Source organism: Neodiprion pinetum, chromosome 3, assembly GCF_021155775.2.
Source record: "Neodiprion pinetum isolate iyNeoPine1 chromosome 3, iyNeoPine1.2, whole genome shotgun sequence".
In the NCBI taxonomy this organism is placed as follows: Eukaryota; Metazoa; Arthropoda; class Insecta; order Hymenoptera; family Diprionidae; genus Neodiprion; species Neodiprion pinetum.
The window spans coordinates 6,698,086-6,711,690 of NC_060234.1; the positions used below are offsets into that span (position 1 = coordinate 6,698,086).

The 13,605-nt window shown below is 33.3% G+C and overlaps 1 protein-coding gene across 4 annotated transcripts in view; it reads right to left on the minus strand.

Moving 5' to 3' along the window:
• Positions 1 to 5,085: 5,085 nt before the first annotated feature.
• uex (metal transporter uex) overlaps positions 5,086 to 13,605 on the minus strand; it is a 48,896-nt gene continuing 40,376 nt past the window's right edge. Inside the window, exons 7-14 of one of the 4 annotated variants that reach the window (XM_046618681.2) lie at positions 12,844 to 13,015; positions 12,144 to 12,335; positions 11,745 to 11,891; positions 11,513 to 11,644; positions 11,123 to 11,392; positions 10,766 to 11,004; positions 9,997 to 10,236; positions 5,086 to 7,453 (exon numbers count right to left, since the gene is read on the minus strand). In XM_046618681.2, the coding sequence (XP_046474637.1) occupies positions 7,286 to 7,453; positions 9,997 to 10,236; positions 10,766 to 11,004; positions 11,123 to 11,392; positions 11,513 to 11,644; positions 11,745 to 11,891; positions 12,144 to 12,335; positions 12,844 to 13,015 (1,560 nt within the window). In that variant the 3' untranslated portion in view covers positions 5,086 to 7,285. Of the gene's footprint in view, positions 7,454 to 9,996; positions 10,237 to 10,765; positions 11,005 to 11,122; positions 11,396 to 11,512; positions 11,645 to 11,744; positions 11,892 to 12,143; positions 12,336 to 12,843; positions 13,016 to 13,605 lie in introns of all 4 variants that reach the window. The other 3 variants (XM_046618682.2, XM_046618680.2, XM_046618683.2) reach the window with 3 other exon arrangements.

Here is a 13,605-nt window from a genome sequence, read left to right on the forward strand (position 1 = left end):
AAATAACTGCAGGCGTCAGTCTCGTCGTATAAGGAAATTTACCTCTCTTTGTCGGCATCGCAGCTCCTGATTTTTTTTTTCCTTCCGTATTATAATTAATAAGAATAAAATAGTCGCGATTGGCTGGTTAGGGTGTTTTTCAAAAATCATTAGATCCTGGCGTTGATGCAAGTGGCGAAATTTTTGTAGTTTCCTGTATTCGTTATCGTAAATAATTATCCATACGTTAGTGCTACGCATCGAAGCAATTATTATCATCGAATAATCTATCGGCAAGCGATATTTGAGTCGACGAAACTGTTACAAATCATTCATCGGAACTGTTTGGGTTTTACGTTTGTAGGGTGGATCGGAATAAATAATAGTTTACAGTGACTGGTGAGAGAAATGGGTTTTCTAGTAATCGATTATAAATGTATAACGAAGTGATTAAAAATGATTTATCGGTGTATCGTTGTTCGTTTTGTTTCGATTAATTAGTTCGGAGCACTTTTGAATTAATGTGGCGTTCAGTTCGAAATTACCACATTAATTTTCTCCGCTTATTGTACTTGCAGAAAAGCCTGCAGGTAATAACGATTACATATCGCTGCAATATAATCGCTAGGTATCAATGGTTGCACATAAATATTGACGTTAGCCAGTTTTTTTCCACGAAAAAATTATCCCGAGGATTCGGGAAGAAGTTTGATTGATTAGGTTGAACGTGACTCGAAGATATTGGATTCAGACCGACTTGTAACGTGGAGACCACTTACGTCGGTTGACTGATGGACGGGGATCAACCCTTGGATAACGAACGTAATAAGCAGATGGCTTACGGCCAGCTTGATATCTAGCATCAATTACTGAGAAGAAATTCATCAGTTACGGTGACTAGAAAATTTCGCTAAAATGGATGTAACGTCACAATAAATAACGGTTTTAATAGTGCCGGAATTACACGGAACGTTGGTGCACAGAGAAGAATTTCATTCGTTATAGTAACTAGAAAAATTCAGCTAAACAGGTATCGTTGAAAAAACTGTTTGAACAATGTTGGAATTACGAAAAACGAGCTGCACGTAACGTAAGATGAAAATATGATAACAGTGATCGTAATGAGAAAGAATAGTAACGGATACTAGCTAGAAAACTAATTTTCATTTTCTACCTAGAACTATATTTTTCGGTTGTGGTAAAAAATGAGAATAGTTAAGGACTGAACGGTAGTCGCAACTAAAAATTTTTCTCAGTGCGCAAGTATAATTTTTACAGCGATTACAAGTTTTTTAAATTAATTTCTTGTTGCTACAAATCAAATTATCGTAATAGGTACAAAAAAATATACTATTAGTGCGATCATGGTCGAAAAGAATAGTAACACGTAATAAATTTTTTTGATTTTAGCCATAAAACTCATTCTCTTTTTGTACCCAAAACTATTTTCTCAGTTATGGTGAAAAATGAAAATAGTTAAGGCCTGTATGGTAAAAAATTGAACTCGGGTAATTACCAAAATAAAGTAGTTTCATTGTCTAATAATTCGATCATCCACATTTTTTTTTTTTGTCAATCCAGCAGTTCCCATTTTGTGTATGTATAGTCCATTCGTATGAACAGTAGGAAGAGTCGATGATGTGTCGATGAGTCGCATCGGCTGGTTTTTGAGTTAATTTATTCAATATTCTTAAAATTAATACAAATTGTAGACAGAACTGATACATGATCACTATTGTTATACGGTATATATATATATATATATATATATATATATATGTGTATATGTGCATATATGGTAAATATAATTAATCTACATGATGTAAATGTATAGAATTTGGATCTCAAGAAGACGCTTTTATGCGTTTCCGTTCTGCGTTATACATGATAAGTCTGCCTGCGAAAGGGTTTGATGAATGATTTTCTTATTTAAATACGTATGCCTTATGTATCCTTGATAAATAGCTAGATAATAGTAATAATTTAACAAAATGAATAATCCATTGTTGAAAAATATGTCAACCCTGGCGAAAACTTTTTTTTATCAGAATCCTAACAAGGTCCTGTCACAGTTCCAAAATTTGTCCCAAATTACGGAAGTTTTCTTTTGTTACGTGATTTCATTTTGTGTGAAACTGAGACTGGATCGGATGTAAATAATCAGTAGGGTATAGATTGTTTGTTTAAATAACAATGTTCAATATGTCCATCTTTATCAAAATGTATTATTGCAGCTCTTTTCTAGGCGTTCAATTTAATATACACAGGGTGAATTCTTAACGACTGCACGGTCCGTCGTCTGCTAATATTTAATGCGCAAGCGCTACAATCCGAGAGCGGCTGTTTTTCAGGGTAACCAACCGTCGTAAACATAACCTCAAAAATTTTAACAGTTTGGGCTCACTGGCAGTCGTGCTCAACATTGACAATTGTCACAATTTTTGAGGTTACGTTTATGAAGGTTGGTTGCCCTGGCAAACAGTCGCTCTCGGATTGTAGCGCGTGTTGTAGTAGTTAGGAATTCACTCTATACATATATATATGTATATATAATATATATTATATATATCAGGTATATTATTAATTTTTTTTTTTTTCATTTCCTAGTCTAAAATATGCGAATATACATGTACGTATGTGTAGTATATACACATGTGTGAGTGTGTGGGTTTATGTTTGTTGTATATGGAGGTATATATTATATCCATACTGTGTATTCGGTTTTAAAGTAGTTGGTTCCTTTATTAAATACATCATTTTAACATCAATCGCAACAACAATACCTTTTACATCAACAAAAAAAAAAAAAAATAATAAAAAATGAAAAAAAAAAAAATAAATAAAGAGGAAAATAATTTTTTTTTTTAATAACTACAACTTTACCTTTGACATGAATTATTTATATCTTTAAATGTTCATTGATTATCTGCATGCAGAAGCATGACGGTTAAAACGACGACTCGGAAAGTTTTTCCATTTATTGTAAAACTCAGAACATTGGTAATAATAATCAGCCTGTACTCCATAAAACCAAAACTATTGCTCAGTAGATTTAGCAAGTGAATACAAGTTTTCATAAAACATTGGCTCTTTTTCTGTGAAGGCTGCTCGTACAATTGTTGCTTCGGGTTGAATAAATATTTGTTTGTACATACATACAAAGAATTGCAACTTGTAGCTTTGTTTGACAGATCTTTGATATAAATTGATTGTGAAACTAAGGCATAGCAGTTGGTGAGATTTGAAAAAAAGGAACGGGTATTAGGGATTCGCAATAGCGTTCGTAATTCAATATCATTAATTGACGACTAAATTTCAATTATCGTAAGAGATAATTTGAAAAGACCAGGTTGAAAAAAAAAAAAAAAACTCGATTACAAACTCAGTTATTGATTATTTGTTATTCCTCGGGCTCATTTCAAGTTACAGAATTAATTATTAGCACTATGTTTAAAGGTATCATTTTACGTGTATTTCGCAATACTAATACCTTCGGATTGTAGTGCATAAACGGATATTTATGGACCGAATTGAATTTATATGTAGATACAAATCTACGTAGGTATGTGAATCAAGAATTAACTGGAGAGAAAAACCGTATTGTATTTTGATAAATGAAGCATAAGATATTTTTTCTTTTTCATGCAAACGTTATTTAGAATATTTACGTACTTGATTGCACTTGATTTTATTTCATGTAACAGTATTTTTTGCAACAATATATTCTACCATACGTATGTTATATAATTATTTTTTTTTCTCTCTGTAAATATACATGTACAACTCTCTTAACACTTATTGCATTAGAAATTTGGGTTCTTTTTTATACTTCATTTCATGATCATGTTATTATAACATGCGCGGCAAACTTTGAACATTAAAATTTCACCTTCTCAACGATGTGAGTTAGAAGATATAGAAAGAAAACTTTTTCCAAGTTTCAATTCCAAGTACTGTACTTACGAAGTGTCGTACCAAAACTTTGTTTTCGGCTGATATAAGGCTACCGACTTAAAAAAATTGCACAAAAATCCATTTTTTTCACCTTCTTTTCGTCCCATCAGCATTTTTTTTTTTTTTTCTTCTTTCTTTCCACTCCTGCCCAACAGTACCGTAAATCTTACTTGCATGCGTATAACACGCATTAAAATTTTGCAACATTAAAAGTCAATAGCACAGCCTTAATTTTGGGTTATAACAGATAAATATTAAAAATATAAAAGATAAAATGATTCTTATAAGTACATAATAGTAATAAATTTTACTAGAAAAAAATTGTAACCCGTTAAAAATTTAATTCGGCATAAAGTTTCAAGAGGTTCGTTTAATCTGTCGATTTCTAACTTTTGATTTTATAATTTCTGAGAATAAAATTTGAAATTTAAACGTTTACTTGCCATTAAACATATATAGACTACTGCGATGGTAATATTTCCCCCAATTCTATCAACGTATGTTTATACAGAATACGTGACTCTCCTTTGCTTTTGGCTAGCAAAGAAAACACTGAACAACTCAGAAAAATCAAGAAAATGAAAATTGCATCATCTGGATCAGCGCAATGATTAATAATTTTTTTCCAGTTACACTCAGACACATACCAATCAGTATTATTATTTCATATTGTTATTCAAGGAAGAAAATGCTCTGTGAAAAACCAACTGTCATGCGTTTCATACATCTTAGTTAATACGTTTCAACGGATCATCTCATTCGGTAATAACAAGCTTGAAGAAAAGAAAAATAAAATAATAAAACGAGTAGCATCGTCGAAAACTGTTACTTGATTAGTAATTATAAACTGTCGAGACAAAAGCACTTTCGTTTTTCGATCGCAAAGATTTTTCAATGTTGCTGGGCTATCGCAGACAATACTTTGGAGCAGAATATCCGATAGCTTTCAAGGTTTTATCGGCGACAATTTTGTCCAACCAACTCAATTGGACAGAATTTTGTGATGCCAACACAATAAGTCAAAAACTACTTTCCAGCCTGATTGTTTTGTCTGTTATAATTTACTATTTATCAATAAATTAACAATTACAATGTAAAAACAACAACAATTCATAACATACTAAAATATGGCAGTAATTAGTTTTAATAGTGTTTTCAGTTATTATTCATTTTTTATTTGTGCCGATATTTCATTTTCTCCTTTCTTTATTCCCTCCCATACACTTTCACTTTCGCTATCTCCTTTTTCCACTTTCTTTATTCGTGTCTGCATACTATCACATGTTTTGCGAAATCAGAAAAAAACATGTTAATTTTGGATTAATCTCAGGATCTCAGGTTTGAACTTTAAAATTATAAAAGTACATAAGTGAATTAAGGTGAAACTATAAAAAGTCTACATTTTACTTCTACTTAATCGTATAATTATTATTCACTGGATCACACATTCGGAAAACTGAAAAACTGAAGTGAGAAAATATTGACAAGATTTATTCTACAATAGTAAAACGTCGATGGGCTGATACGATGTACGAATAATCGTGAATAAAACTCAAAAGGATCGCATATACTCGAGTTTGTGATCATGTCATTCTAACGAGAGGATAATTAGTGAGAATGTATGAATTGATCGAAAGTTTGAAAAACACCTCCGCCTTGACTTAGCAACATAATTTTCAGTGAAAAATAATTTCTTTACCTTATTAGCAACAATTTTTGCACCAATTTTTATGAGTAGCTCCGATATTGTGAATTTCGTCCTTAGAATGTCATCGAAACTTGAAGTCTCACCGAAAGTAATATCGTAAATTTGCAACATAACTTTCGCATTAGGTGATTTCATTATTCTGAATAACTCATTAGTGTGATTACAGGATTTTACTAATCCCAATAATAGAATATAGGAAAGGTAGAAACGTATGAGAATGGAGTCGGGATAAATGCTGTCGCACTCGCAAGAGTGATGTGTTTTATGTTAACGTTCACAAGAAACCATGTTCTGATGTTATACCGGGATGTTTGTATGAGAAAAAGAAAAAAAAAAAAAGTTTTGCGATTCAAAAAACATAATGTGCATGAAGAAACTGTCCAAACTGTCGGGATAACTTTCTTACGCAATTTTCATCTCACTTTCTAACGTACTCTGTGATTTTTTACGCCCTAAATAATTACACAATATTACCATTTATACAATATTCGCGCCATACCAAGCCGTGGAATTATAAGGCTGTGTGTTTGACATAATGTAATAAAGGATGGTGGTTCGTTAATGTTATTTGTTTTTTTTTTTTTCGTTTTCTTCTTTTGTAAATGGAAAATACATTAATCTCATGTTTAAGTCATATTTCATCACATGCGGAGTAATTCAATAAAATACAATATACAATATAAAATTAAAAGTCTAAGCTCATTCGTAAATTCGCTGATTCTGGTGCTACTGTTCAAAATTCTCTAGATAATAAAACGTAATATTATCCCTGGTTACTTATAAGTTTAAGTGTAATGTCTTTGCATTCCGATAAAACTTCTGCATATGCCTCATTTCCGCAGCGTTCATGTTGACTCACTGGTATATTATAAACTATATTGACAATATAATGTTATAAACTGTACATCGTCAATTGCAGTTTCTTCTAGAGTCTTAAGTAACAAAAAGTTTTTATTGAATTACTCCGTACTTTTTCATTTCGATTCCATTCATATTCATTGTTATTAATAAATAGAATGGGATTGAAGCAAGTAAAAAGATGTGATATTTACAAATGCTATACGTATTGTATATGTTATACCTATATATACATATACATATGTATATATGTATGTATGTATATAGATACTTGTAATGAATTCTTTAAATTATCGAATACAAAATACAGAAATACCAAACAAATATATAGCAGCAGTAAGACTACTAAATGATAAAGTTCCTTTCTCTTTATTTCTATTATTATTATTATTATTAATATTATTATTTATATTAATATTATTATTATTATTGTTATTAATAATAATTTTTTTTTTTACTGCATAAATTTTTTTTCTCTCTGAATCGAGTGACTAATAGTTAAGACACGATTTATAGGTACTATGGCCGTAAGTTTGCGTTCCCCTAGGTAAAGTTTGCCTGCATTATTCAAAATTAAAATGAGATCAGCGCGAACTTTCTCACCTGCTAAGTACATAGAAGTTGTATTGTTTAGACATGCCTCGTAACAATCGATCAATTCGATAAACAAATTACCTAGTTTTTCGGGTTATGTCACGCTAATTGGTGTTCCTCGTTGCCTTCTTTCTTCTTCGTTGCTTCGTCGATTGTGATTACGGCCGAACCATTTCGACCGTTTTCTATGTGTTAAGAACGATCTTGTTTAGGCAACAAGTTAGTACTTTCTTCTTGTTCGTGTTCATGTTCTTGTGCTACTAATCCAGATATAATACGAGCTTCTAACTGTCGAGCCTGGATTTCTGCGTCAAGATCCGTACCAGACGTTGGCACCTGAGAACCAGACTCTTCCTGAATCTGTTGTAAATGTTTAAACACATTAATACACTTCGCCGTGTTAAAAAATTGACAGGCAAAACTTGTGTTGCTAATTTTATAGACGTTCAGTAACATGTTACGCATTGAAAATCAGTACCAACACTCGGACAAGTCATTGTCTTTTTGTTAAAAATTCGCTTCTGTGCCAGTTAGATTTCATATCAATCGCTTCAAACTTGGGACACCAGTTTACCAACTCTGCAATTGTTTTCGATTTCAATGAATCAAAGTTGCGCGTAGATCTTGGGAAATTTAGCGAGTATTGAGAAAATTGAAGCTCGTAGCAAAGCCATGCTGCATTAAGAGGACGCTATGGTCAGTTTTTATCGACAGAGTATAATGTCACTGCTTTTCACTATTGTTATGGTATTTACGTTTCTCTAATCGCACGTACAGTTTTAGGGACCGTGTCGCATGACCGAGAAGAATCGGCATAAATTTCCCACTCTTCGTGCTCTATTTCAAGAACGATCGATTGTATAAAATACGACTTAGGATCAAATTTCTCGAGAATTTTATGCTGTACAACTTTTCTAATAACTTCAAATGTTATTTAGAGCGAAGGAAACAAGATATTTAAAAAAAAAAAAAAACGGTTTTTGCGATCTTTGACCTTGAACGTCTTGACTCGCATACACGAGACTCTATGAGACATCTGAGGTAACTTATAAAATGTTAAAAGAAAGATTTATGCAAGTTTATAACTTATTATTTTTCATTCCGAGGTTGGACCCCTATTCGATTGGACTGTTGGAATTGTGCACTAGTCATCTAGGTCTGAATAAATATCATCCAGATTTTTTATCGATTAATTTTTCTATGAAACGAGCTTCAAGGTATTCCTTAAAATATTCAATTATTGATCCACACAATAATTTATCAGTTCTATCTATGACCAGAGCAGACTTTATCATATGACAGAGCTCATATTACAAAAAATTTCAAATCCGGCTGACATTTTAAGAAAATATGGGATGAATTCTCATGTATACTGTTAAATCGGTTATGTCACTCCAGACTCGAAATGACTTGAAAAGCTTGAAGGATGTGATAGTTAGTCTATACTGCCCACGTAAAATTTCATTTATTTTGACTATTAGTAGCTTTTTTGTGTCAGTGATGCGTAGGCTTATGTGATGGTCTGATATAAGTGAAATTTTACTCGGTCGGTAAGGACTCACTGTAGCATCTTCTTAAAGGGCAGCCCTGGTCGATACCGACGTGACGTATATATCTCCAAATATTAAAGTCAATGTACCTCAACCGCAAAAAATAGTTTAATAGCCCCATTCTATACACAATTATGAACAAAAACACTGAATATATCTTTATTTGAGATAGAAGTAAAGAAATTACAGATTTTGCGAAATCGCAGTAGCAAATTCGTAGAATTCATGCCATTTCTTTATTTCTGCGTCAAATGAAAATGTGTTGGACTGTTTTTGTTTATAATGGCGTATAGAATGGGGATGTTATGGCATTTTTTGCGTTATATATATATCAACGTCGAAATCGACCAGGACACTCCCTTAAGGGATCGTCTCAGTGTGAAATTTTCGAAAAATTGTTTTTTTTTTTTTTGCATTATCGTATAGTATGCACTGTTCTAAACATTCTCTCAAATTTTTAAATCGAAATTCAAATTATTACGGTCGCTACAGCGTTTCTTGTAGAAAGGGAACGGGTTTTCTACCTGCGCGAGTACTAAGGTGCTTAGGTTCTATAACCTTGCAGAATAAACTGTCCAAGCATTTCAGTTCGTTTTTGACATCCACCACGGATAGACGTACGAGAGAAACCCCCAAGAAAAAAATCAAGACCTGGCATCGCCGATTGATCGTAAGTAAACGATTTATATAAACTTTTCCAACTTCAATCTTTAAACGCGTTTTTCTCAGAATGGTGTTTTTCAAAACGGTTTCCACTCTCAAAGGAAGAGTTTTAAAGATATCTAGTTCCAATTTCAGGAGAATATTTTAAACGTCATTCTTTATCGCGCTATGGAAGCTTTTTTTTTTTTTTTGAAAACTTCCTATTTTTTTACGAAAAACTGTCGAAAAAAAGGGCCACATTCGACACTTTTTGTTCAAACCGCCGCCATTTTGTCAAATTTGAAAAAAAAAAAAACCCCTCCATAGCGCGATAGCGACTTTCCTACAGATCAATAATCTTTTTGAAATTTTTTTTTCAGATCAAAATTGCGACCGTCATCGTGGAAACCGTGCAGCACCTTTTTTTTTCACGTGAAATTACAACAATTTATACAACAATGATGCACTCAATAAATAAACTTCAAAAAAATCATTTTGTATTCTTCATAAACGTATTTATTTATGAAAAAGAAAACCGGACCGATTAGTTTATTTGAACATTAAAAAAAAAATTCGCGAAAATCAGTGATTTTTCGGAGGGTCACACTGAGACGATCCCTTAAGCTGTAAGCATGTGCGCGTCAAAGTTTGTTATTTTTTATTTTTTTTGTCATAAATTAAGCGAAACAAGTGGAAAATGCTGAAGCAGACCTTTCTTGGTGAACCTTTGATCTCGCCGTTGTAAATTTGACCCCCTTTAGGTGAGATAAACTTGGCATTCGTAACAGGACTGGCACTCACTGGTAATGGGGACGACGGTGCAGCAACATGCAGAGGTGTCTGATGACTGTCCTTTTCTTTTTCTTTATCTCTTTCTTTTTCCTTATTCGATCTCGACAATACTGGTGATTCCGGGGCACTTCGGTCATCTTCGTCCAGTGAATGAAGTAGCTTCAAGAAAATGTGAATATTTTCTAAACTCACATTATGTGATACAAAAAAAAAAACTACTGGACTGACCCATGACCAGAAACCATTCAAAGGTTCCACGTTTTTGCCTTCAAATTTGGCAAGGGCGCGGATCCAAGAAATTATAAGCAAATATTGACTCAAAGCATATGTAAGTCAATATAACAAAGACCAAGAAATAATCGGTCTATTTTCATTTCAACATCTGCAGTTTTCTGCGTGTAATGTTGCAGTTCAGTTGCCACGAGTATTTAAAGGGACACCGTAAGGTTAAAAATTGGTAGGAAATGATCAAGCACTATGTGGGCTTAATTGTTATTTTATAAAATCTGGCAAAAACTTAAGCATACTTTTTTACATGTAATTTAAGAAATTTTAGTAACAATCGGCAGAGATGGTTGTTTTTTCGGAATTCAATGATCATGATAATGCGCTTTATTAGGCAATTGTCTGCAATTACTGGTAATTGCACACGTGAGTGAGCTAGCGAAAAAAGAAATATCGACGATACCTTTTCTACTTCGTCGTCAAATTGATCCTGGCTAGGTTGAGGATCCTTTTGACTGCGTTCCAACAGCGAAGCTCGTTTTGCTGCCAAATATAGAGACCGTTTTATTCTCACGTAGAATACTTCAGTAACTGCACGCACGGTGTAATCTGGTACGAATGTGTGGCGCAGCATAGAGTCTAGATTCACCGACTGTATACTTCCCAATGTTTGCGGACTTGCATTTATAGGTGACTCCGCTGCTGTAAACAAAACAAAGATATGTAGATAAACGTTTATTAAATTCACAGATAAACTTGCAGACAAATTAACAGGTAATAACAATATAATTTTGCCAAAATTAATTAGGTCATTACTTACCAACGCCGATATTGGCGGTCAAAGCCTGCGTCCCAAAGTAAGTGAACGGACCGCTTTCGAACATCATATTTTCCCTACCGACCGTAACTTCTACACGACCCTCCAGTATCAGAACGAAATAATCTACCGGTTTGCCTTGTTGATAAATTACCGTAGCTGGATCGTTTCTTGCCTTTTCACGATTCTTTATTTTTATGTGATATATGATGTCTTGTTTCAACAGGCGACGTAGAATTGTTTCTGATATGGTATCGGGTTTGAAGGGATCAACAGCTGAAACGAACGTTATTAAAAAAAAGATTTTTTTCAAATATTTGATGGCACATGGTGGGTAATATATATGTTCAAAGATAATTCGAAAACCAAGAAGGTGTTGAGGCTAAAGCTTACTGGTGGAAAGATATTGGAACATGGCGAGGGTCAACTGGGGTGAAATGTGTATACGTTGGTTTTCTTTCTTTTCGGCAAAGACGGTGAAGTCCTTCGGATTAGCCTGTCTCCTTCGTTTACTTCGATTGTCGGCTGTTGGCAGAAAGAAGTGACGTGAATTAGAATTAGGCGTAACAAAATTCGACAGAGATTTCAAACCAAAAAATTATCATACTGGCATCAGTATACTTACTAAACACATCAGTTTCATCCATAATTTCAGCTTGAATCAATTCTTCGATAACATCTTCCAGAGTCACTAAACCGACTACTTCGTAGAACGGATCGCCTTCACCTTCGTTATTCACTCTGTGAACAAAGGCCATGTGGCCTTTGTGTCCTGCGAATAGAAACACACCGTTATAGATACATGTGTGTATGAAATTTGTACTACGTACACCTTTGTAAATGTGACAATTCGTTTAATATTATGTTTCGTTTTGCGATTAGGTCACAGCTTGGTAATGAATTATACATAAAGTTATTGGCAAAAATAGAAGTGAAAATCGATCAATCTCATTGTCAGTAGAGGACGATATAACATAGTCTTCAGGAATAGAGAGCATCCTTATTCGCGGTACGTAAACTTTACCTTCTTTAAAGTGTTTGAACATAACGTCCAGTGTAACATCTTCAAACACAAAGTTACACGAGTTTTGATAGAACTGGCACAGAGTTTTCAATGGTGTGTTATCATCTGGATCAATGAACGCAAGGTCCTTGGTGTACAGCATGGTGACAATGTTATTTCGTGAGCCCTCAAATACAGGTATACGTGAAAATCCTGTTGGAAGAAAACAGATATTGTTGCATATTTATGACGGGTCAAAGGTCTTGATCATTTGGGACTATTCGGAAACATAGAAAATTGATGGTATTGATTCAATGGAGGTATTTTTCAGCTATGAAAAAGTTTAGAAAAAGTAGAATTCTTGACAAAATGATAAAATGTGATATTCTACATGGATATAAGTATTAAAATTCATCGTTATTCAAAGTCGTAAGTATAGCAATTACATCTCGAGTGAGATTTTGATTTTTTTTCTCCAAGGGATTGTTACAATATCACGTAATACCAGACAGATAAAGATTTACTGAGTTATTAATTAATCTTATCTCACAGCCAGTCGAGTAGATAGTAGAGTAGGTCCGATAATAAGAAAAACTTTAATACGATTCAACTTTTGAATGATTTAAAAAATTAAACATAAGATTTAATGATTCACTGACGCGCCTGTATAAACTTTTGTGACGGTTAAAATGTATTTCTAATATTGATCTGAAAAGCTTACCAGACTTCATGATTTCAGAGACAGTTTCAAAGTCTAGGATAGCATCATAGGATAGCATATAGACGTCTTCAATACGAGTCATCACATCGGAAACCGTCTTCTTTCTGAGTTCAAGTGCGCCTGAAATGATATTCACTTCTTCCTTTTCTAAGTCGTTATAATCTCTCGTAATCTGTAACAAAATAAAATTGCCAGACAGAATGAGTAAGTGGATAGGGGATTAACGGAGATAAGACATTTTATATTCTGAGTATAATGTTCGTATTATAATTGAAACATCAAATCGAAGTGATATTACATAGTATACAAAATAGAATTGACGTAAAAAAAATACGCCGAGCTGTCGCGTGTTTGATTTTCTTCATGTAAAACTCATTTTACATTTGATGAAAAACACAATGAATCACACATTTTCGACAAGTTGCTCATAGTTTTGGTGCATATATTAAAGTTTACATAGATTATTCTTGCTTTCAAATATCCAATTATATCATTACTCCATGCTTTCAAGATGTCGTCAACATTACTCATTATCTTGTGAAATGACGTTAATAAAAAATGATAAAACCCATACAAAGATCAGATGATTATCAAAATTCGAGCCTTCAATTTCTCTGTTATCGGATCATTGAAATGCGGAAAGATAATGATATTGACACATCATTGAGCAAGTGTTGGTAAAACCAGCCTTGGAGCGCAATTTTATCAGTATTCAATAAAAGAATTTTATGCAAGATATCTGGATCGGAACAACGATCAAAT